At 37.4% G+C, this 25,541-nt stretch overlaps 1 protein-coding gene across 5 annotated transcripts in view; it reads left to right on the forward strand.

Annotated features, from left to right (window-relative positions):
- The window catches only part of USH1C (USH1 protein network component harmonin), a 50,068-nt gene that overhangs the window by 7,622 nt on the left and 16,905 nt on the right, over nucleotides 1-25,541 (forward strand). For 2 of the 5 annotated variants that reach the window (XM_042785511.1, XM_042785513.1), the window contains exons 5-15: nucleotides 7,618-7,726; nucleotides 7,831-7,855; nucleotides 8,582-8,639; nucleotides 9,366-9,469; nucleotides 10,726-10,810; nucleotides 11,227-11,286; nucleotides 11,569-11,625; nucleotides 12,803-12,945; nucleotides 13,540-13,605; nucleotides 15,528-15,652; nucleotides 18,276-18,352. In XM_042785511.1, coding sequence (XP_042641445.1) covers nucleotides 7,618-7,726; nucleotides 7,831-7,855; nucleotides 8,582-8,639; nucleotides 9,366-9,469; nucleotides 10,726-10,810; nucleotides 11,227-11,286; nucleotides 11,569-11,625; nucleotides 12,803-12,945; nucleotides 13,540-13,605; nucleotides 15,528-15,652; nucleotides 18,276-18,352 — 909 coding nt within the window. The other 3 variants (XM_042785515.1, XM_042785512.1, XM_042785514.1) reach the window with 3 other exon arrangements.

The raw sequence follows: 25,541 nt of genomic DNA on the forward strand, positions 1-25,541 counted from the left end.
GTGTTTGGGTTTTTTTGAATGTGTCATTTCTTACTTATATATATCTTAATGAAAACAGAATTGAGCAATTGCTGTGGCAAACATCTGCATCTTTCTATGCTTTTGGAGCTGATAAAATCTGTTAAAGGTCTGTATTTATGAGTAGAAGGGCTGATATGCCTGTCTAATTTTAATGTGTTGTGTGTGAATAGTTTGTTGAAGTGTTGATGCTTAAGAGTTATATTTAATACTAGTCCAAAATATATTAGACTGGCATGACTCATTACACTGTTTAAATAAAGTGTTTTGAAGATATGCCTCTGTGTAACCCTTGGATGCTTTTAGAAACTCCATAGAACAAACCCACAAATTCTGTATTTAGTTAGAATTAAGAGGGTAGCATAGGACACCACAGACTGTGCTGGATAGTATAGGATGTCGGTAGCCTACTTGTAAGCATGAGATTTGCCAGTGGGTAACTCCGGAAAAGGACACTGATGTACCTTCCCAGAGTTTGCACTACATTACACAGTGAGAATAGAAGTGCAGGCAGGAGAGTTGTTCCTGGATTATGGTCAGTAGAGAGATTCCAGCTGCATCCTTCCTTCACTGCTAGAAAACTGAGAAAAAGACACAGTCCAGTCACATGGATGGCCTTTGAAAACATCGGGAAAATACTCAAAGGCATTAGTGATGCTGAGCATTAAAGGATTGAATAGCCACTGTCTTAAACTGTCATGCTAGTACATTCATCTTAATGCTGTGTTGCAGCTCTGCTTCTCTGCTTGTTTTGGATTGATGTTTTGACAAAATTGATAAATAAGAAGTTATGCTCAGTTGCTGTGTAAGGATGTTAATTTTCATTTTTTCCAGTACACAAAAAGGCTCTACTGGATTTCCGTGATGGAGGCTGTTGTACTATGAGCTGGGGACAGTGAATGGGATTGGAAAGGATATTTGGGCTAGGTTATACAAATTGTACTGCAACTCAGAACGTGTTTAAAGTTTGGCAGACAATAAGGGACAATAAGTGGGAAATATGCTTGAGACCAACTATGAATTTTTTAGGGTTAGATTATATGTATTAATATGAGCAGATCGTGCTTTGCAGCTCATATAACTGTCTGACTTCCTTTTTTGATATGTGGTGTTAAAAGCTCAGCCTAAAGTACCTTCATAATAGGTGGCACTAGGCACTTTGTGAACCCCACTGAATAACAAGAGCTGACAGGCAGTCCATTGTTATAAATTGTTGTCTCACAGTAAAGCCAACTGCTTCTGAAATTTCACCCACCTCCTTTATTTAACTAAATCTCTACACATTTTCTATCCCAAAAATGCTGTCTGAGAAAGGTATAATGATCTCCTATTATACCATCAGTTTTATGTCCCGCTGCTTTTTTAAAAAAATCCAATTCATTTTACATAATTTCTCCTTGAAGTAGTTTCCAAGTTACATTAAAATGACTGAATAATCATGAAGGCTCACTGAGACATTTGTAGTTTTGACCCTTTTTTGACTACAGTTTCTCTAAAAGGAAAATGTTTTGTGCTTCCATGAAATGTGCTTCATCTTTTTTTTTTCCTCTTTGCTTTCTGATACTTATGTCTATGGGGATTCTGCTGAATAGAAAGAGATGGAGATTGGTATGAATGATGAAAGTGGAATAAGTATGCAAAATGAGAAATTTGAAACAGTGATGTTGTTATGTAAAAATCCTTCAGTTTCCTGGAAGCACTAAATAGTATATTTCTTATGTTAAAAGTTACAAATAATAGGCATGTTACTTGGGAAAAGTTGTTTGCAGCTTTTCTTTCGAAAGTATGTCATCTCCCTGTTTGATAGGAAAAGGGGAAACAGTGATATATAACAAAATGTTACTGTTCTACTCTGATCAATCCTGCAGTCATTTCTCTCTACTGCTTCTGATTCAGAAGGTTGGTATACAGTGATACGAGTACAAAAGTAACAAAATATATGAAAACAACTATTAATTACTTCAGCCTATGAACACTTTTTTTGCAGGAAAAGCTGCTCAAGTGTCCTAAAGGGAAGCAATTTGTTATGTGCCTATATCTCCTGTAGTTCAGCCTAGACTGGGGTATTTCTAAAGCACCATCAGTAATACATTGTCAGTCAGTAACACAAATGTCATTAGGATGAATGAAGAGTACTAGACTGTCTTTTTGTTTCTGAAGCTCAGCAAAGAGGAGTATTAAAAATATCTATATGGGAAAAGCTCATTCCCATATGGGAGGAAAAAATAAAGTATGCTCTTGGCTGTATTTATGATTTTCTAAGTGTGTGCCTCTTAGGGAGATGATAGAATGCTAACAGATATGAGTTGCTCAGTGAATGATGACATCCTCAGAGGAACTCTAGTTCTGCTGATACAGAAGTTGTATGGAGACTCACAAATGGCACTGCCACTTGCAGTTCTAAAACTGGGACCTGAAAATAGACCAAGAACTTTTCTGTGTTAAGGCATTGCAGTTAATAACAGTAGGTTAGCTGACTCTTTTAAAAAGGTGGGTTTGTGCAAACTCAGGCTCCACGGTCTGTTATACCCCACATGATGTGGAAGATGTGGGTAAAGGAAGGATTTTGAACTAAACTAAAAACGAAGAAAAAGCCCCACCGGCACCAAATACGTAAGGTCAACAGAAAAGTCCGGGTAGCTCAAATGAAGTCAAGATTGTGTACTTGAGCTTAAATAGTTACACACAAACTTGTGGTATTTTTGCAAGTGAGTAATCCAGAGAAGGGCCAGAGACTGGACTGAAGGAACCTTTTTGAACATTCATTACTGAGGAACTCAACCTTCCTTTGAAAAGCAGAGGTCACTCGCTTTCCTACTATTTCCTACAATAACCAGAAGCATCCTAAATAGGCCAAGAGTCTTTGTGGTTTGTAGAGGATATTAAGTGTTCATGAGCAATGCCAAAAGTCTAACTTACCTCTAAGCCATTTTGCTTCTTGACAGTGCAGTCGCACCACCAGTGTTAATCTCAGTGCTAAAAATGCATTATTTACAATCGAATTCCTGAAGTGTTGAGGGCAATGGAACAGCTCTAGACTAAATTCTTGTTTTGGGGATGCAGAGCTACCTTATAATTTAGTGGTGTGTTTTCAGGGGAAAGAGAACTGCAGTGGCATGGCAGCCAGGCCTGTGGAATGGATGAATGGGTGGACGCATGGATGTGGTTTTGAACGTTCAGAACAAGTTGGTTAAGTGAGTGTCCTTTTACAGTGAGAGCTATCAGGGGTGTGACACTAAGCTGCAGGCCCCATGTGCTTTTCATTGTCTGATTCTGCATTTTTACCACAAGCTGTATGTTCAAAAGCCTTCAGTACTGACCTATTTCCACTCTTATTAAAGATCACATTAAAAATCTGCCTGGTTTAAATGAAAACACTCAAGCTCTTAGGAGTGCTGCAAGTCGTGCACAGGCTGTTGCCCTGGGTGGGATTTTTGGGTGTCCAGCAGGTGGAGCAGCAGTCCCGCTGGTAGGGGCTGGGGACCCCACTCCTGTCCTGCTCTACAAGTCTATCCTCTCCTGCAGGATGGTCACACATTGCGTTTTCTTTGCTCTTGTAGTCTTCTGATGCTGTGTTGTGTCAGACAAAAATCCTTGAGTTCGGTGAAGAGGAAACTGCACTAGATGAGCTATGCTGGCACAGTGGATGTGTTGTTAAATGTTTTGTGTCTGATTGCAGAGCATATGGCACTTCCCAGAAGAAGTAGAAAAGTCTGTGAAAGAAGTGAAGAGGCTTTTTGTTTGTTTGTTTTGTTTTGTTTTAGCTGAACAGATCACAGTTGAACAATTTGATAATACCTTCTACCTATGAAAAAAGGCAGAAGGTGGTGACATGCCCAATGCCTGTTACCCAAGGGTAGACCTGTCACAGTGTGTATTAATGTCTGATACAAGCCATATTGAAGAAATCATACTCCCAGTTCCACTCCCTCCTCGCATAAATGTGGTGATACAAATTTAGACTTTTGGTGCTGAGCTGTGCAGTGCCAGAGGGATTGTCTCTAGCTGTGCCCATTTTTTACCTAAAACTGTCAGCAAGGTGCAAGGCAGCTAGTCCTTAGTGAGCTAGACTGTGACTTTTTCCACTTTTTTTCAGGTGCACATACTCCCATCAAACTTGTGTGATGAAGAAAACAGTGGATATATTGTATGATTTAGGCTGTATGGTCACAGTAGATCACCTGCTCAGATGAAGACTGGTGGCATTACTGTCTGTCCTTCCGGTGACAGTAATGTTGGAAAGTTTCTGTGGTGGAGACTAGAAGTATCTGACTCAAAAGGGAAAAAAAAAAAAAAAAAACAACAAACCTATTATGTTAAAAAAAAAAAAATGGGTCACCAAGTTGTCTGGGGTGGCAATTGCTCACACAGTCTTAAACTCATTTAAGATGGCAATATCTATTGTAATACTGTTGCGAATATTGCAATGAAGTCTTTAATTCTGAGAGCAGATAGTGGGTTTTGCACAATGGCATTTTTTGTGCGTCACCCTAGTGGTTAGGGCTGAATGAAGCTTCTTATCCCTTCCTGTTCCCGGTGAGACCCCTATGCCACCTGCATTCTGGAATAGCTAACCCTTCTGATCTGCAGCAGCAGCAGTTGGAAGTGTGTTTGCAGCTGATCTTGGCACCAGGGGCTGGAGCCCTGGCTGTCCCAAAGCAAGTGGATGGAAGGGTAGTTCCCCCCAGATCAGAATTAGTACAGCCAGAGTCTTTATAGTAACTAACATTCACCAAATGTGTTATGATGAACGAAAGTTCCCCTAAACTTCTTAGTAAATAAAGATGTTCACTAAGACTGTAAAAATCATGCTCTTAATTTGTAATATAAGGACCTTTTCCAAACCTAAAGTGAAACCACAAAGCCTCTCAAAGTAATTGTAGATATTTTTTTTTTGTGAGCGTGACAGTGCATTCCACCCAAATTTGGTTGTTTAGAACCAGTTGCTTTAGCTTTCCTGAAACTTGAAATCAGCTGGATGCAGATACCAGCATGGAAAACTTAAGCCTAAACTGAAATTTGACAGCTTGAAACTTGAGTCTTTAAGTGGAACATGTTAGGCAATCATTAACTAGGGAAACAGTGCCATGAGAGCAGGTATATTTGAGAGGAGGCACACAAAGTTTCATTAAGTACAAAATCATATTCTGTTGATGAGAAAAGTATTGTCAACTATCAGGGTGGCATCTTGATGCATTTTACATAATATTCACAGTAGTTTGTAAAAAACACTACTGGAGAGCAATAAAGCCTAAGTATTTGGCTTTGTTCTTGTGGAAATCAAAGTATAGAGGTATAAGAGGGTATTTTTGATGGTTTGTTGTTAAAGGAATTTCCTGGTAATCATTTGTATATACTGCTGTGCAGGGGACTGGTCTGCATTGCCTAATGTAAGAGGGTATGCACTAGATTTCACACAGCCATGTCGTGTTTCATATTAGGTAAAGTCATTACTTAGGAAGCTCTAACCAGAGCCTGGCATCTTTCACTGTTATCTTGAGCAGATAATAAGATGCAACTTTAAATGAAGTGGGCAATGTCTCCATCACTGATTCCTTCTCAGCCTACCTAGCTAAGGGGATCATTAGGCAGAGTTCATAGAAACTTGGAAATTTCTAGTCTAGTCATCATATCATATCAAATTTGTATTTATATTAGAGGAATGGAAGCCTTTTGAAATAAAAGCTTTCCAGTGATGTACTGTCATTTTATCACCAAATAAACTTTAGTGCTGTTAGTTCTTTTGTATATTCTGATAAATAAGAGTTCAAATTTTATAGAAGCAGATGAAAGCTTATGGCACCCTGTCTGTCCTACACTACTGAATTGAACGCTGACAGGGAATATTCTTTGGGTGCTGTCAGTTGCTTGCTGATAAATGTTAGTGTAGTCCCCAGTGTGGCCTTTGGTCTATGCCAGCGAGCACTCCCCATCAATTCCTGTGCAGTTGAGGTGATAACATGTGCCAGGGGTGATTCCTAGAGAGCAGGTTATATAGAGCCACCCAGCTTCAGAGGATTTATCTTCAGTGCTAGAGTATGGTCTTTATACTTTATTTATATACCAGGGCATATGTGGTTTCTGTGTAAAGATGGCCTATTTTCAGATCAGACAATGAGTCTTAAATTGAATGCACTGTGTAGATTTGTTTTTATAGTCTTTTGCTTCCAGATATGTTACATCTTTTTGGTGCACTGTACTAATATAAGGATGCTGGATGATAGTGCAGTTGTTTTTGTATTTCTGCTCTCATTTCTTCGTAAGAGGTCTGTGATAAATTTTCCTGTGCTTTTTTCAGACAATATTGAACTGTTTTATGGCAGATAGTGCACACTAGCAATGAGGTTTATCTTACACTTAGTTATCTTTTATTATTTTTTTCTCTGGAATACCTGGTTTTGATTTTTGGGTGGGTTTTTTATGTGTTTTTTATTTTTTTCCTATTAGTAAAATCCCTACATCTTTTCCTGCACAAGAGGTGAAAACTGGAAAATTCCAGTTGCTTTTCGGTCCACTGTGTACTGAATTTGTGAGACACAAGGCACATAGGTTTGGAAGATGATCAAAAAGGGGTGGGTATCTGTACAGAGACCCAGAGCCAATCTTGTAGGATAAAGTTCAGAGTGTAAATTGCTACTTATTTCAGTCAAGTTACGTTCATCTAAGTTAGCCTTGGGGGATAACACTAGTTTTGTCTCTGCTATTCAGAGTGCGTGTTCATGGTCTGTTCTGTAGCTGACTATGCTCCTTTTCACCCATGGAGCCCAAATAGATATATTGCATACACATGGAAGCCTGAGTAAACTTGGGAATAAGTGATCGATTTGCCTGCTGTCTGGTGGGAGCTTCCTTCTATGCTTGTGTCTCAGGTTTTCATTTTTTTTCATATCATACAACAGGGGGAATGCCACAGCCTAGGAGCCACAGTAGGCTGGTGCTACCGTCTTCTCAACCCTCGTATATGATGGGTTGCTGCTGTGAAACACTTGAAAATCTGCCACACGAGTAGCATGCAATTTTATAATGTAGATGATTTAAGAAGACTTAAGATACTGCTTCCCAGAATAAGCATTCATTATGCTAGTACATGACTATAATTAATCAGAAGGTGCATTGGAAATGGAGGTAGATTCCATTAAAATAATGCCTTGTTCTGATTCCAGGATCAAGCAAGGTAATAAGACCAAGTTTAGTTTCCTGTTGATCAAAATAGTTAGGAAGGTATCTAAGAGAACATATAGTAGCAGCAAACTTAAACTGCTGAGTATAAAGGAAGAAAATCGCTCCAAAATTATTTCAATTTAAATATGGAAACTTGTATTTAAGGTAATCTGTGGAGTACAAGTCTGATGTATAGAGACTAGATGTTATTTATAAAACTGTTATTTGTTTGTTGTTAATCTGCACTTTTGGTGCTGAATGTTAAGTTCAAATGAATACAGGTAAATCTGATCTGGACATTAGCTGAAATTCAAAAAGTATCTAGGTCTCAACATTATCAAACCTTTGTGTCAAAATGATTGCCAGATTGCAACATTGCTTAAAAACCCTTTAATATTAGTTCACAGTTTATTTTTCCTTCTCCCTTTCAATTTTGAGGTTGGAGATGAGATAGTTCGTATAAATGGATATTCCATTTCATCGTGCACACATGAAGAAGTCATAAACCTTATTCGTACAAAGAAAATAGTGTCCATAAAAGTAAGACGTAAGTAACATTAAAAAATCCACCTGTATCACTAAAGGCTGCTGTTAATACATTGCTGGTGATCTGTAGAAAGTGTTACTTAACAGAGTATTTTTCTTTTTCAGATGTTGGCATGATACCTGTCAAAAGGTAATCATAGTTAATTTGAAAACAAACTGGATTATTTATATCCTTATTACATCTTCAGTATACAAAGAACCTCCGTATTAATCTGTCTGTTTGAAAATGTGTGAATGGACATCTTTGTAGCTGATTAAAATATTACATCTTTTGTGATAAACAGGAAGATGTCTTGTTTGACAAATCTGACTTTTTATGCCAGTTGCCTACTTAAATGAACCAATTTCTGTTTCCACATTATTTGTGGATGTTACCTGGAAATTTCTTTACCAATGCACCTAGCTTAGCAGAGAGCTCCATGGCTTCTCTATGTACATAACATTTGAGGATTGCTTCAGAACTTAGGAAGAATTTAAAATAACTGTCCTCTTCCAATTTTTGTTTAAAAGTTGAAACTTTAAGTGGAATGTTTGAGAAATGTTAATCATGGGAGGTGTCTGCATAACTATTTATATAAGCCGTTCAAGCTGTTATGGTTATCTTCACAGTCTTAGAGTTTCCCAGAATTGTTTCACTTGAGGAGGTTTTCTCAATTTTGTGTTTGACCAGTTTTACTAGCTTAAATAATGGTGTGCTTGTTTGATGTTCTATTTAAATTGCTGGAAAATAAACCAGTTGTGAATGGTATTCAAGGGAACATGTGGATGCAAAATAGAGGCCACATTCCAAAGTAGCTTCTTGAATATATTCACATTTATTTTGTCCTGAATATTTTAAATTAATTTTTCCTTCCAGTTCAGCAGATGAACCCCTTAAATGGCAATATGTGGACCAGTTTGTGTCAGACTCTGGGGTAAGAGATTAATATTTTATTAAGATGTCTTCTGGGAAAGCTGTAATGATTTTGCAACACTTTTTCCTCTGACCTTAACACAGAAGTTGTTGTATGTATTTCTATGATGTAATGTCTTGTTACAAGTGTTCTGGGAGAAACAGCTTCTGTGATATGAAATGATTGTAGAATCATTAGGTAAGGAAAGGACAGGATACAAATGAAGTATCTTTTACTTAATTAATTGGTGGTTTATTTTGCTTGAGTTTAACAATTTACCACGCTATAGTTCTACTATATAAATCCTTAACAGATTATTTGGCTAATAGGAGCTGTATTAGTGGAGGAATGACAGGTATGAATGCAAGTGAAAAGAGAGACCACAATTACCATTCTTTTGCTTTCAGAAGGAAAGACTTAAATAGTGAGCAGTCATGTATTTTTCTAGCTCTTTCATCAGAGAACATCTAAGTGATTATTTTGCCATATCACTTTCCTCTAATTTTCCTTCACCCTTTTCTGAAGACAAAACAGCCTTCTCCAAATAGAAAGATAAGTTCAGTCTTTCACCTCAGCCATGCACCTCCACAGAAATGACTGTACTTCACATTACTTTCCAGTGGGACCTCAGAGGAATCTTATCTTGATGTTGGCAGGTGTTGATCCTGGTTTCATGAAGTTTTACAGTAGTCTTGATACAAGTTCAACACAGAGTAACATCTACATCATTTTTTAATCCCCCTACAGGGAGGAAAGGGCAGTGTTGCTGGTCTTGCTTCTTCTGGAGGGGGAGACAGTAAAGAGAAGAAAGTCTTCATTAGCTTGATTGGTACAAAAGGCATGGGGTGCAGGTGGGTACATGTTTCTTATTTAATGTCACTGGTTTAAGTGAGACATCCAGGGCAGTTACTTCGATCCTTCATTGGTACGATATCAAGAAAATGGAGATCCACTCAGGATCAGGAAGGCAAACTGGAACAGGAGGATATCTGTGGCACACATTATGTATTATTAGATGAAGCATAAGTACCTGCATTACAAGTTCTGACTTTAAAACCAAAAAAAAATTTTAGATGTAAAAAAATGAGCAGGCTGAAAGTGACATAATACAGGCTGTCATGGAATTGGATCTTCTAAATGCTTTTATGCTTTAAAATACTTTAAATTGCTGTTCTGTGATGTAGCACGTTCCAGCACTGTACTGTGTCAGGTTCATTTGCTGAGCTTAGACTGCTTTCTGTGACCCTTTTCAGAACTGAGAAGCCATAACACAGATATATCCACTTCCTAAAAGTAGTGTTGAATATGCAAGACGTACAGAACTATGAACAGATGCTTTTCAGGCTCCTGTCCTTGCAGCTAGTTATGGAGGTTTTGGGGTAGAAGGGGTGTTGATGAATTTCTTATATATTTAGGAATATATAGTTGAAGTAATCAAGATTGAACTGCACAGATTGTTTTCTAAAGCGTAAGTTTTCTTTCATATTATTTGGAAGATCTAGAGGCTTTCAAAAAAATACATACAAACCTGGAGAGGTGGTTCAACATCACCTACTGGATATATTATCTGCACTAATCATTGCTGTATCTGGGCCCAGTTTAGACTGCAGCTTAAAGTTTCCAGGCTAGATGTTGGACCCTGGTTGAAACATCCTTCTTGCTTCTAATAAGTAATCCTGAAAAATAACAGTGTATTATACATACAGTATACCACGGTTCAGTGAGTTAATGTGCAAACAATTAGTAATTCTTCATTGTATTACATGCTTGCTTTTGAATGTCATCAGTGTTACAGTCCCTTAGACAGTGTAGGTCAGCATACTATGTTAGTTTCAACATCTAAGGAAAAATCCAGAAGCTTGAATATTTTTCTTGAAGATTTTTCTTAAATGACAGTTTTGTGGTATAAAGAATAGAAAAATAGGATGATAAACGATTACGTGTGTACTAGCAAATTTTGCTGTTTGTTTCAGTGTAGGCTAATACCACAGAAATATTCTTTAATTTGAAACAAATTATGAGAAATCAGCTAAGACTTTTCACTGTATTACACTGTATTGTTCTATAAATATTGTCCTGTAAATGTTTGTTTTTTATGTTGCACCAGTATCTCCAGTGGTCCAACACAAAAACCAGGCATTTTTATCAGCAATGTTAAGCCGGGTTCTCTTTCAGCAGAGGTGGGCTTAGAGGTAAGTATGCCACCTTCCCAGGTAGGTACCACAAGGAAATCTTGTTTGGTATTTACTACCTCAAGGATTCTGGATCACTGTAAAGTAGCTAGCTGTGAGGTTTTTTCCATGGGAAAGAAATACTTTGTGGTTACCTTTCAAATGAAGCGGGTTTCCTAAATGTTAAGAAGGTGACAGTGCCCTCCTGAGTCAGCCCAGTAGTCCATCGAGTTCAGTATTTGGTCAGACAGGAGCACTAGGAAATGCTGACACAGGAGGATGTGCAGGTGTGGCCAGTTTCTGGTCTGTGCCCCTTGGACTCTGCCAGTACCTATGATTATTGTGTTAAGAATGATAGAGAGTATATCTATTCCTGTTTTCATTTACTATATGTACTAATCTAGCATTTGTACTAAAATTTGGGTTAACTCCTTTAGGTCGGTGATCAGATTGTTGAAGTAAATGGAGTGGACTTTTCTAATGTGGATCATAAAGAGGTAAGATCAAGACTTCTTGACTGCCTGAATTTGTAGTTGTCAGTTTACTAAGCACCTGTCTGATTTTCCTGTCTACAAAATACATGCTTTGATATTGGACTACTTAACCAAAGAGGTTGTGTATTGAACATGGGAATTTGGAGATTTGAATACCTACTACCCTGTTTAGTTGAAGTAGGTCTTCTGGAAATACCAGCCTTGACAGGCAGCATCTTTTATCCTGTGCATACAGGCCTTTTAGCACTTAATTCAGACTTATTTTTATTTTGTTTCAATTTGCAGGCTGTCAGAGTGCTCAAAAGTAGTCGTACTTTGACTATCTCTGTGGTAGCAGGCGCTGTAAGTAGTACATTTATAAAAGTAGAACATTTGTGAAAATTACTATGTGGGCTAATAAATTGTAAAAATAAATAGATAAGTAGTAAAGCTGTGTTTCTACATAATGTCTATATACCAGTAAATTCTTTCAAACCAGGACAGTGTTCAGTGTCTTTTGGTTATTTCAGTGATAACTATCCACAGTATTCTCAAATAAAACAGTTTCATGACTGTGGGTCAGTGCAAAACAATTCTGTTGACAAGGAATGGAAATTAACTTTTGTAATGGTTTCTCATGTTTGAGAGCTTCTGTTTTAATAGATAGCTGCTTCTGCTGAAACGTGAAAGGTAAATTGCATTAGAGTCAATTAAGTCTTCATCCTGAATAGCTGATGTCTTAGTCTTATTCCAAGTTAATTCCTTGTGTAACTGTTTATCCGATCGCTTTAGTGTATCGACACATTGGAAATTATTCCATTTTCCGTTTCTACTGTTATATACAACAGAACTATATGCCTTTGGTGCCTAATCTAAAGCCAGCTGACATTAGTTAAATCTCACCACTGACTAATGAAAATCAGATAAAAGTTATCGAAGTGTTCCACAAATAGCACCATGGAAATATCTTTCTTGAGTACAAAATAGTGCTGGTGTCTTAACTGTAAAGCAAATGAAACAGGAACAAAAACGACTGAAACACATTGACTACTAGCTTTGGTAATGTACATTCCCTGTATCTGGGTTCCCTGAATGACGGTGCATTTCTACAGCAGCCAGGCACAAGAGCATTAAAACACAGTTACTGTGTAGTTGTCTTCCACACTGGGATTCATTCAACGTGCCGTTCTCTAGCATGGCATCGATCAGTTAGATTTCAAGAAAGCATAATGTGGAGCTTTTTCTGGGTGACACACTAAGCTTGTATGGCATGACCCCTACACTGTTGTTGCTGACTTCAGTAGTTTCATGCCTCTTCTGAGGTGTTTAGTGCTTCATGACTTTGAGACTGGAACTGGAGTAGCTCTTTGGAATGAAGTGGTCAGATCTTTTCAAGGTCTTTTAGAAAGTGTTCCTCAGGAAAAGTGATGTGAGGAAATGGCAAATGTGCTAGTATGTAATCAGTTTTGAATTATTTCCTAGAAGAGCTACATTCGTGGGACTTTTTCAGAACTGATTTGGGTGGTGGTTCTGATTGCAGGGAAAGGAGCTGTTCATGACTGAAGAAGAAAGGCAGAGAGAAGCATGTCTCCGTGAGCACGAACGCCAGGAGTTAATGCATCAGAAGCGACTTGCGCTGGAAACTAACAAAATCATCAAAGAGCAGCAAGAGAAAGAGAGAATGTAAGGAGTCTGTATAGGACAGTCTGAAAAATTTAGAATGGATTTGGAAAGGGCATGGAAGACAGGAGCAACTGTGAGAAGATTCCCAACTTAGATTAACTTAATTTTGTCATTGCAGAGTCTCCCTGTTCATAAATTATCCTGTGGTGCTCTTGATGTTCTGGGTTTTCAAATGAGTTTTGAGTAGGAGGGTTACTTTGTTCCCTGACGGTCATACCCCTGTGATTTAGTGTGATATTAGTTATTTTCCTGATGCCGTTGCCTCATCCTTTATTTTTAGCAGGACAGTAACAAATTTTATACTCTTACAATAACACACTATGAAATAGTTTTAGAAGGAGATATAGTGACTTACAGAGTTATATAGATGATATGCCCTTATCATCCAGATGGTTGTGAATATTGTCAGGGTCCCTATGAAAGTATATTGAACCCTTGGTATCTTAAAGACAACTTCTAAAAGGGAGCATTTTCCCCCAAGGCATATGCATTTACTGTCTAATCATTTACTAACAGTATGCTGACACACTTTGTGCAAGTTCTTACTCAGAAAATACTATTTTTATCATGGTGTCCTAATTCCTCTTATTATAGAAGAAAAATGGAGATTTCCCAGAAGGCTGCAGAGGAAGAGGAGAGATATCGCAGAGAAATAGAGCAGTAAGTAAAAACCTTACACAGGCAATATGTTGCCTGAAGAAGGGTTCTTATGCATTATATCTGACTGAAAACATTCTGCATGTTCTTTTCTGATAAAATTGTGTAATATTTCCATTTAGCTAAATGTAGAGTCCAATGTGTATGAGTAAGTACACCACAGTTACGGAATAGGAAGCTGATCTGAAAAGCAACACCTGGAAAACATGAGGGTTTGGGTGATAATAAATTCAATTTGATATTAAAGTTGAGTGTTTACTTTAAAAATGTTATAAATGCATACAGAAACTTAAGATTAAAGAAGTTCTCTGTCTCAGAACTTGTTTGTTCTCACTGAACCACCACATTTAATTATAACAGAAAAAAACCCAATACTGCAAGGAAATGGATCTGGGAAGAAACAAATGCCTAAAGAGTTGGAAAACATGAATATACTTGGGTGCTTGATATATCTACTTAGCTTATATTTGAAAAAAAGAGATCTGTAAGAGTGTACACAGTGTGGAATTTAATAGCTTTTTCAGTCTATCAGACAGTTCTGAGAACAAAAGCTATGTAGATTTAGACTAAAATAAGGACTATGTGATGCTAATTGTCTTGAGTAGAGATTTCAGTCATCATGAATTTTCAGTAGGCTTTTGCTTTTCTAAGGAGAGAATTAATTAAATTCAAACTGTGGCACTGAAAGCAAGAAGTTCTATAACCTATTTTATTCAGGATTTTTACTGATTTTTAATCTGATTTTCACTATCACAGTCTATTCTGGTCTTAAAAATCTGTGATTCTAGGAACTAGACATATTCAAACATTCTATCATAATAAATGTATCGGTATTGTCACTATAAATGTAACTTAAGCATTGTTTTACATTTGGAACTTTAGAATTAACCAGTATAACATGTTGTTATCACAGTAATTAATTTCCCTTCTATAAGACATTGGGAAATTGCATGAAAGGTGGTGTGAAATTACACAGTGTCGTTTGATGCAGCCTTTTAGAGATAAGATTGACCCTGAAGTATTCAGCTTTGCATGTTTTACATTTTAAACAGTTTTTATTTTATATTCACTCAAGTCCCTTTTCATGTACCTGTATTAGCTACAATTCTCTGACAGAAAAAGTGCAAGAATTTTTGAATCTGTGAGGTGCAAAAAGGAATATATTCCCCAGCTGCCACAAGAGAAGAATCTTCTGACAGTCCTGCTGTTGGCTCTATTGCAGCACGTGGATGAATTCCTGCATGTTTTCCTTTTCTAATTCCCGGGGAATAGATAACATCCTGGTTTTTTATTGTGGTCTGCTGTGGAAATTCCTGCAATAGCCATGGAAAGCTGCTATAAAAGCATACCATCATAGGTGAAGAACGATTCTGTTCTCCAAATCCAGATTGCCTATCTGTTATAATGAATGTTCAATATTTCCAGTATCCTTCTGAACTAAGTTCATCTTTACTCACTCAGGGAGGACTATCGTGATTAGGCTGTATTGAGGAATGTTCATTGTAAGGTCTAGCACGTCTTTATACTTCCCTGTATAATTTCCAAGTGCTGCTCAGGCACTTGTTAAGCTTTTCCATGTTACAGTCCAAACTGTCAAGTCAGTGTCAACCTCCGGGGTGTAGAGGAGGGAGGATTGTAGTATAGGAGCTTAGATGTAATCTAAAGCTTATATCTAATAAGCAAGTGCAGGCAGGCAGTTTCACTAGATTATAATGCTTTCCTGTATTAACAGTTTGAGAAGATGATGCTTTGTTCCATTTTTAAAACTGATAAAAGGAATTTGGTTTTGGGGAGGAGACAGTTTATTTTGCTTTGTATTAAAGAGAAAAAAATCAAACATACTGAACACTAAATAATTGTAATGAATTTATCTTGATGTTGTTTTTATACTCAGAATTTCTAGCTGCACTTTTTTTTCCCTATAGGATAACAGCAGAGGAAGAGAAATTTAAAAAGGAGTGGGAAGAAGACTGGGGTCCTAAAGAACCACCCAAATCACTGAAAACTGTAACTGCAGAAGTGCACTCTGCTCCTCATTCCAAACACAAAAGTAAGTAACTGATGTCAATCTGCTTCCTAGGGAAAGTATTTGTTTCAGACATGTGACTGAGCTGTATGGAATACTTGAGCAGTTTGTGTCCAATCCATGCTAGCTATCACTTGGTTATTTTCAGAAACCTGGAAGCATATGATATATTAATTTAATAGCTCTTACTTAACAGGTACCTAGCTTGCAAAATCTCCATCCACTCAGAGTCATGGTTTTTAACAATCAGCATAAGCAGGAAAAAGGAAAAAAAAATAAAGCTTACTAAGATATTGTCTGAAATATCAAACTCCTCAGCTTGGGGTTTTGGTGCATTGCTCTACATGTTGTTTCTGTCCAGTGTTTTGTCTGTCAACCTTTTTACAGAGAAATTCTTCCATCAGTAGACTTGTGCTGATTACCACTATATGCCCAAATGGAAGTAGTGCTCCGTTTTTTATATGATATGTGATTATGTTTTCATGTCCATGATGATATTCAAATGCTAAGTTATATATGTATGAGTGCTTTCATCTCAGTGAAGAAAATATTACTTATAGTAGTAAGTAATATTTTAGGTTTTATGAATATTTTGTTACAGGGTTTTGTTACTTTTCAAAATGAAGGTATGAAGAAGGGGAGACAACTGTTTGGTTTTCTTTCATTTGGAATTAGCTTTGAGCTTTGTGCTGTAATCATATCAGCAACTAATTTAACATCTTCTTTATATTTGAGAAGAGATAATGGGAGGTGGAGTGTTTGAAGGTAGAAAACTAGTACTAGATTTGCAGTCTCATTCGGAGTTAATGAATGCACTTTGTACTATTCCTATTGTTACCTTTTTTCCTTCTCCCTTACTCTAAATCAGTGTATTACAGAGTGTGGAGATTATGGTTTTGAGTATCATTGTCTGCTTGCTTCTAATTAAAAAAGATAGATATGGAATCCCTGCTTTTGGCTTGGAGGAAATTAATTCAATGTTTAGTGTTCAGAAAAATCTACAGATCTTTTCCATCATCTCTTCAGCAGGACCTCAGTCCTCTCTTACTTTGACAGTCTTTGGGGGCTGTAGAAATGTCTTGAAACTCCCTTGCTTCTCTTCCATGAGGACTAAAGAACTTAATAGATTGAATATCACAAAAAAATGCAATAGAAGTCGTTACTGCAAAATAACAGTGAGACACTAAAGAAGAAAGAGAAAAATCAAAGGTTCTTCAGAATCAGCGACTTCAAGTGTTTTTCCTAGATCTTTTGACAAATATGCTTCTTGCTGACATGCCTTTGCCATCTAATTTATTCCTTCTCAGGCTAAAGTATTTACCACATAATTTTTCTGCATATCACTTTTTTCAGTTCACGCTCTTTTGACAGCTATCTTGAAAATGAAATGCTGATGGTATGATGATGTTTACAACTGGTGCAAAAATAATCTTACATGCTAAGAGTTTGGGGAGCGAAGCATGTAAGCATGTACTAATTAAAAGCATTCAATCAGGATTTCTGAACCAATTCCTAGTGGCCTAACTGTGAGAAAGCTAGGCACATTTCTAAGAATTTGCGAAATTCAGGCATCTGTCCATGAGTGTCTGTGTGTAGTAGCAGATCTGCTAATATCTTAACTAGACCATCTGTCAGAGTGGAAAAAAAATCCCGCTTTTCAAAATGTGCATTATCTGTAGATTTTGAAACACCTTTTCCTTACTTTTTGCTCTTTCTATTCCCCTCCTACTCCCGTTTTCCTTACTGAATCTGTCTCTTTTTCCTCCCCTGTCCTCCTTTTCTGTCTTTTTCCTCTTTTCATCCATTGCAGCAAATCTTTCACAAACAGGCTGTAGTCTGCACAGACTGAAAATTGATTTGATATCACTGGTCAGGCTGCTTCAGAATTAGTCGAGAGACTGAGGAGGTACTGTTTGTATACTGCAACATTTCCATGAAGAATTGCACTGAAGTATAAGTCCAATTGAGTTGTCCAAAGGAATTTAAGACCCTTGGAGCTTAATTGGCATTTAAGGTGCTAAATTGGAAGCTAGAGATAGTATGTGGAGTGTGTACTAAAATGGTATTAGACAAAGACAGAGGTGGAAAGTGCTTGTTGAGTAACTTAAGGGAGACCTGGGTAGGTTCCTGACCTGATTGCGTTATTTTTTTGGTGACTTTGGGGAAGTCACTTAACTTTTAATGGATGAGAAAGTGAGATGGGGAAAGTTTCTTCTGCAATCATCTTTAATCCATTTAGCTTTCTGATTTTTCAGGACAGTGTTTTCTCTGTATACCAGTGAAAGCACAGTAGAAAGCTGGTATTTCTTTTTGAAGTCAGATATTCCAGAACTGCTGATGGCTAAATTACAGGAAAAGCCACCTACCTCTGCAGGATTCCCTTCATAGCAGAGTAGGCTAATTGGCCACGTGCAGATCTGAACTGCTTTTTGGTGTTGAAGGAGGTTGGAAATGTAGTTGATTTAAGCAAGACCTCAAGTTTTTTGGTTTTGTTTTTTTTCAATTTCGTGGAATTTGATTGCTGACTTCTTTTTATTTCATGGAAACTTCTAGTCACACATTGCTGATTTCTCTTTCATTTCATGGGAACCTCCAGTTAGACTGTCATTTCTATCTCCTCACTCCTTTTCCTCCTTTGTTTCTCTAGTAGATTTAAAGGGAGTTGCACATGATGAACTTGAAACAGATGACATGGATGAAGTGATCATGAAGCAGGACAAACAGGTTTGCTGCTCAGCCTTAACTTCCTATCCTGATTCAGATTCTTCCTGTGTTTCGCTTCTTCCTGACAGTCAGTCTTGACACTAAAATGATGGTTTGGTGTGTTGCTAGGGCTATACGTGTGGTCCTTTGGTAAATGATGAAAGGCTATGACACTGTTGCTGTCATTGCTTTCTAAAGATACGAAATCTATCAATCCTTCAGAAAGGTGGATTATAATGAGAGCTCTGTGTGTTATCTCATTGTTTCATATATGAAATTATGGGAATGGATTCTTTGGTACATTTTTTTCTTAACAATGTTTTATTTAATATATATGCACTTGGCTTAAAATATTTTATCCTAGGAAATGGAGCTTTTCTTGTCAAATGCCACGGTGTTCTGCCACAAGCTTGAATGACTTTGGCTACCTGTTTCATTTTAAGAAGGCTTGTTAAACCTAGTGTAAAGTAAGACTGTGACCATAGAAATCTTAGCAATGCATATGGCTGTATGGATCTATATGAAGATTACTTGTTGCATTTACTTTGTTTAACATAAAATGTGTAGCAGCAAAATAAGTGTAACTTATGACTAAATGTACCAGCACAATTGATAAAGAAGTCATCTATGAACTTGTCATGTAATATTGAACCTTTGGTGTTGCATCTTCAAATAAATTTTAATCAGTTACATATATCGGCATGAATTGATCTGAATTTGAACTAGTCCTTGACTTTTCTTCAAAAAAACAACTTTTCCTTTACCTTTTGTAGCTTTTGGATGGTTTTATCGGTATGATGGAAAATTTCCCACAATCCGCAAGGTACAAAGTTTGATATGTAAATTTATTTGCTGTGCATTTGAATTATAATTACTCTTTTTTCTTCTTTTCTGTTATTACCAGACATTCTTTATAGTCAAATGCTTCTTTTAACGTGTGCACAAATTAAGATGTGTTTGGAATGCATCTGCCCAGGAGTTTGTCCTTTTGAATACTTTGGACTTTTTGAGTTCTGACAGCTGCAGTGGGATTTGTATGTCAATACTTTGCAGAAGGTGTTCAGTACAGGTGGGCAGTGCAGGTCTTTGTTCTCCAAAAGTCCTCAGAAAAATGTATTCTTAAAAGCACAGAGACAAAAATTGAATGGTAACCAAGTATGCAGTTCCCAGTTACACGTTTGCAAGTCTCCCAGTAAGAGGAATGCTGAAGACAAAAGGCTTTTAGGCATGTACATGACACAGAGTGAACAACAAAAAAGTGAAAATCTTTATGCTTGATAGGATACTTTCATGTCTGTAGAGTTGCTGATAAAGTATTGCAATTTCAAATTATTAGCATTTCTAATAATACTTTATTGCTGCTGTCGATTTATTCTCTTTATTTCTTTCTGTGTATATTAGCCATGTTAAAAGGATTTTGTGGTTATAGTGTGTGTTGTGGTGTTGTTTTGGTGTTCTGTTTTTTTTTTTTGTGATAGTTGATGGTAATTCACTGGGGTAGAAGTGTCAAGTAGAGTTCATATGTCTATCTTCTGAGAACTTGAGGTTTTTGAGGGGGTCGGGATTGTGTCAGATGAAGTATTAGTGTCACCGTTTAGGACTACTACTTTATCCTGTGTGGACAGGAAGTGCTTCTTCATCTTGATAGACAGTAGGAAGTGATGTTACACTCTGATACCATTTTGTCTGCTAGCAACTGTAAATCATCATAGATCTGTAACGTGTGAAATCTATAAACATATGTTATGAAAACTCAGTCCCTTCACACAAATAGGTGGTCTTCTGTATTGCTGCTACCAAAGATCGTTTACAGAGTGTCCAAATACTTTTTCATATAGTAAGATCTTACCCAGTTCATGTTGAACTTTACTACAAGGTCTGGAGTAAAGGCTTGAAAAGATGTATTTTTAGTCTTTTGCTTTTAGAAATATTTTTAAATCTGGAAGGGATGGATTTTCATCCTACTCCAAATGGCTAATCAATCTGTTTTGTTTTTAAACCAAAATTTCACTCTGCACTAAAAATGTCTGTAAATGGAAATAAACTGAATCCGTAGGGAAAATGTATGGAAAGGATTATTCACCCTGTTGTACGTGAATTCAGTTAACGTTGTCTGATATATGTTCAGGTTCTAGAACACTTTGCCATGTGTACTGCTTAGTGTGCCTTGAAATTCAGTAGTTTTTCAGTTGTTGATACCTAGCAGGTTGACATGCCAGATGTTTACATTTAGTAGGTGGTACTAAATGTATCTTCTAATTTACTAGATGATAAGGCCCCTTCTGGCCAACTCCCCCCAGTTTCTATACTGAGCATGATGTTTTATGGTATGGAATATCCCTTTGGCTAGTTCAGGTCAGCTCTCCTGGCCATGGTCCCTCCCATCCTCTTGTGTACCTGCTCACTGGGGGAGCACAGGAAACTGAAATATCCTTGACTTAGGATAAGCATGGCTTAGCAGCAACTAAAACAACAACTTGTTACCAGCATTATTCTCATACTAAATTCAAAACACAGCATTGTACCAGGTACTAGGAGGAAAATTAACTCTGTCCCAGCCAAAACCAGGACACAATTATGAACTAGGCCCTACCAGTACAAATAGGAGAGGGCAGCAGAAATATGACATCATTAAAGCAGAAATAAGGAGCAGGCTGTAGTTCAAAGACAATGGGAGCAAAAGCTCCAGAAAGAATATGTAGTTTTCCCTTTTGGTTGCATTCTATGTGTAAAATTTTAGAGTTGCTTTGTGCTTTATTAGTTCTCTCACATGAGTAGATTTTCTCCAGTGCTTGTAGGGGCTACTTGGTCTTCATGATGCAGTGTTCTTTCCTAGGAGCAATGCAGTTTGATCTAACCCTTTCTTTCGTAATGCTTATTTCAGTTGTATTGAGGCATGCAGTGTTGGTTTTGGGACATGCATGGAGATGTTTTATGCATAGAATATTCACATTTACCTATACATGAGCATCTGTCACCTGAAAGCAGTCTTGTATTTATATAAAAATGCCGGAACACAGAGATGGCAAATCAAGACCTAACCAAACCTGTTTGAATATTCAAAGTTTTGTAGTGGGCCTGTGCGCCCTCATCTTGTAACTTTGCAGAGGAGCAAAAAAGTTGAACTGTCTGATCTTCTCCAACTTAGGTTAATGTGCACAAGCCCTCCAAATAAGTCTGAATTTCCTGCTAATTGCTGGGGAAATGGACTTTAGATTTTCTTTTAAAAGACCATCCCCATACTTGCACAGACTGTAATTAAATTTTCAAGGCAGGCACTCATGTACTGAGCTTGAAGTTTGTGATGTTTTTAGCTGATGTAAAAATCTATTTAACCAAAAAAAAAGAAAACAAAACCACCAAAACTTCACAGAAAGGGAAAGAGAGAAAGAAGTCCAAAAGTGACAGTCTGTGTGAACAGAAAAAGAATAAAAAGGAAATGGAGTTTGAGCAAAAACTTGCCAAAGAGAAAGAAGGAATGCTGGAGAGAGAAAAACAACTGAAAATAAATCGTCTTGTACAAGAGGTATGTTGTATTCTCCTATCAAGTGCAAAATTATATTGAAATAAAATGTACTGAATCTTTAGGGAATTATCTCAGCAGGACACTTGTTTAATTATGTCAAAGATAATGAAGTTTAAAAACTTCGCTGTTTCACTGCAAAACTCTGTTCCCATGTTTGCTTGTTTCTACAGTCAGATTTTGCCCAAATGAGGATACCTCTGCAGCTAATGAGTGTCTATGTGTAGTGATGAATTTAATGAAAGACAGCAAGATAGGAAATAATTTGCAAAAGCATTATTAATTTTAAAACTAATTTAAATGGCATTTCATACTTTTGAAACCTCTTGGGTACCATAACCATATCTATAACCTTTTTTTCATGCGTTGATGTTATGGTTAAGGTATCTGAGACAGAACGAGAAGACCTGGAAGAATCAGAAAAGGTGCAGCACTGGGTGGAAAGACTTTGTCAGACACGGTTAGAACAGATTTCCTCTGTGGAGAATGAGTCACCTGAGGTAAAATTCTGTCTTGTCCATATGTTGCATGATCTCTAAACTCACTAGTTGTCTCCTAAAAGCAACAGGTTTTTACCAGAGAAAAATCTGTCTTGATCTTTCCCCCTCAGCTTTCATTCTAAGAGAAAAAAAAAAAAAAAATCAGTAATTGATGAATTACAACCTATAGCAGTTGCTGTTCCTATATTTTATGGATTTTTTTTTTTATTATTATTTTAGTGAACTGGTTTTATTTTGTCATTTTAAAGTGCATTATCTCGACAAAATTAGGAGTTTTATTGGCTTGTTAGCTGTTTGGGCTAGGTGGGACATGCCATCAATAATAAAACTGAGACTAGAATACCCAGCCATATTGTTAAGCATCCTGTAAAAATAAGAACATCACTGATGATGAGTTCTTGGATGTTTCCTTGCATTGCATGGAATAAAGGTACGGATCAAGAAAATGAGAAAAAGATAAGAAACTCCCAAAGAATAGCACTGGGTTTATGTTTTAAATAGTCCCCTTAAATGAAGGGAGTGGCAGATAGCAATTGTGCCTTAGAGCCTGATGGTTCTAGATATGAAGTGAGGCTTTCCCACCATCCTGCTGCTCTGGCTGTCTTCCAAGCACAGCTGCTTTCAAGAGGAACACTGCAATCTGCTGAACTCCCCCAGGATCCCCGAGAAATTGCAACCGCAAAGGGGACCCTTGGGGAGCAGTCTCGCATGAATTTCCTTCAGGTCAATGTGGAGCGGCTCTGAAAAAAGCAGCTGGTCTTCTGTTCTTCCTGGCCTCAGGCTCAGATCCATGTGGCTCTTCAGTGCAGATCTCTAGGACAGTGGAATGATTATGCTGAGTTTTCTCTTAATACCTAAATTTAGTTGCCTGTGTTCCACTAGATCTTTGTCCTTCTTGCTTTACAAAGTAAGAGGGAAGATTACAGATTGAAATCACTGTTGTATTTCCAGAGCTCTACCCTGAGACCCAGCCCTCTTGTGTTCTGTTTGCTCCATCAATTCTTCTATTACAATATACATAAATATTCTATTACAGTTCTTCTACAAAAGTACCTAACTAGTTAAACTGACGTAAAACACAAACCCAGAATGCTTCTGAGGGATCAATGCAGATGAACAATATTCAGGTAATACAGGCTTGAACTGCTACTTGGGTATAAGAACAGTCAAAATCTCTTGACTTCTGCCAAAGACATACCTATTTTTTAGTACCAAGGGGTGAGTATGGCAGATAAGGAGATCCCAAAGAATTTCAACAGAGATACCCATTTGAGGGAAGTCATACTAGACTAAGATGCATGTGTCTGTCGATCTCGTATCTAATATTTCCTCAGTTGAGTCTACAAAACAGCAAAATGAAAGATTATCAACTGATTTTTCTTAAATACTTTAGTTTGATCACTGATAAAAGAAATGTCAGCAACTCTAACAGCATATGTAGAATCCTTCACACTCAAAACCTTGGTTTTTGGGTGAGCTGCTCATTATGTTCAAACTCTGTCATTTGTTAGCCCCACAATGCATCTGATGTTGATAAAGAGAAATTAGAAGGTCCAGAACCTCCTCTGGATCTGAATTTCCTAGTATCCTAAACTTCTGTTTTTGATAGCTGCTTAAGCTTACTTCCCCCTCTTGTATTAATGTCTGATTATGTTTACATCAGATTTCAGCCCCTTTCCCATTTTTTTAATGGCATGGAATTTCAAGACCTGTCTTTGTTTATTTCCCTTTAATATAATCACATTTGCAAGGAACAAATTCTTGCTTTCTCTTCAGAAGAGCTAGGGAAGCAAGAGTTGTGTTATCTGTGATTTTTCCTATGATTTTGCCTTCTGAAGATGCCATGCAGTTGGGTTTTTTGGGGGGGGTGGGTTTTGTGTCACCCCCTCAACCCAACAGCCAAAACTACCATACAGCACTCTGATTTTCTTCTTTTTAAGCTGGATTCCCAAGGAGTGCTTTTAAAAAGTCTTTCAGAGAAAAAATTTATGTATATTCTCTGTGGGAAAAGGCAAGAGTTTCTTGTGCAGGAGCAGTTAGGCTAAGTGATGTTCTAGGATTTGCCATTAATTCCTTCAGATCTGTTGCAGGCAGATGAACTGTTAAGGCAGATTTCTGTTCTGTTGCACATAGTTGACAAGTGGACGTCCTCCTGCTTCTCCTTCTGCCACATCAATGCGGCGTTTTGCCGGTGGCCTGCAGCTTCATACCACAGATCTTGATGACATAAATTTAGATGAAGTTGACAAGCCTAAACAACGTGTGGCACCACCTCCGCTGCCACCACCACCCACCGTTACTCCAGCATCACCAGCTCATCCACTTCCTACACCAAATGTTCCACTTCCTAGAGGTCCAGCCCTGGCAGTAACACCAGCTCCCCAGGTGACCTCGTGATCTGTTTGGATGCATGTGCCTTGACCATTCCCCTGCCTGGCCTCCTATCCCTGCTCCATCACCCACTTTATCCACTGGATCTACCCATCTGCCACATGCAATGTTAGAAGAAGCAATGAGATGGTTTCATTGTTTCATAATAGTGAGTGCAGTTCAGAAGTAATTTTATTTTGTTGAGGTTTTTTCAGTTGAAGTTGAGAGCATTTTGTGCTCTCCTCCCTATGTATGTTGCAACCCTACCACATTCAGGTATCATGTATCAGTTAAAAAGGCAATTTGGACTTGAGTGTTTAAAGATTAAAAAAAAAAAAAAAAAAAAAGCAGTGACAGGCAGCAGATCTAAATCATAATTCGAGCAAAATATCTGAATATCTGTGTGGTGAAAATTACTTGTGAAAGTGTTTTAAAATATGTCAGCAAATTGCATTGTTAGGTGAGAAGAGTAAACAAAGAAAATCAGCTTAAAATTAGAAGCTCAAACTTTTAAAACATCAACACTGTATAAATTACCAGTAAAATACTTTTAAATGAACAAGAGCTGGTAATCAGGTTTAACTCCTGTGTGTGCAAAAGTCAGGGATTTCTTTGAGAAAACATTCTGACTTTCTCCTTATTACAATCTCAGTCTAAAAGAGGATCAAATATAAGAAATCTTGTGCCAGATCTCACTTTAGGAGAGAAATGGCAACTGTTTCATCATAATTCCCTTTGCTAAGCAGGTAGTAGGATTCATGTACTCATTTTTGTGGCAAAAGATTCTTATTTGTTTCAAACAGCAGAAGAGGATCCC

This window comes from Tyto alba, unplaced genomic scaffold, assembly GCF_018691265.1.
Source record: "Tyto alba isolate M040663 unplaced genomic scaffold, T.alba_DEE_v4.0 Super-Scaffold_8, whole genome shotgun sequence".
In the NCBI taxonomy this organism is placed as follows: Eukaryota; Metazoa; Chordata; class Aves; order Strigiformes; family Tytonidae; genus Tyto; species Tyto alba.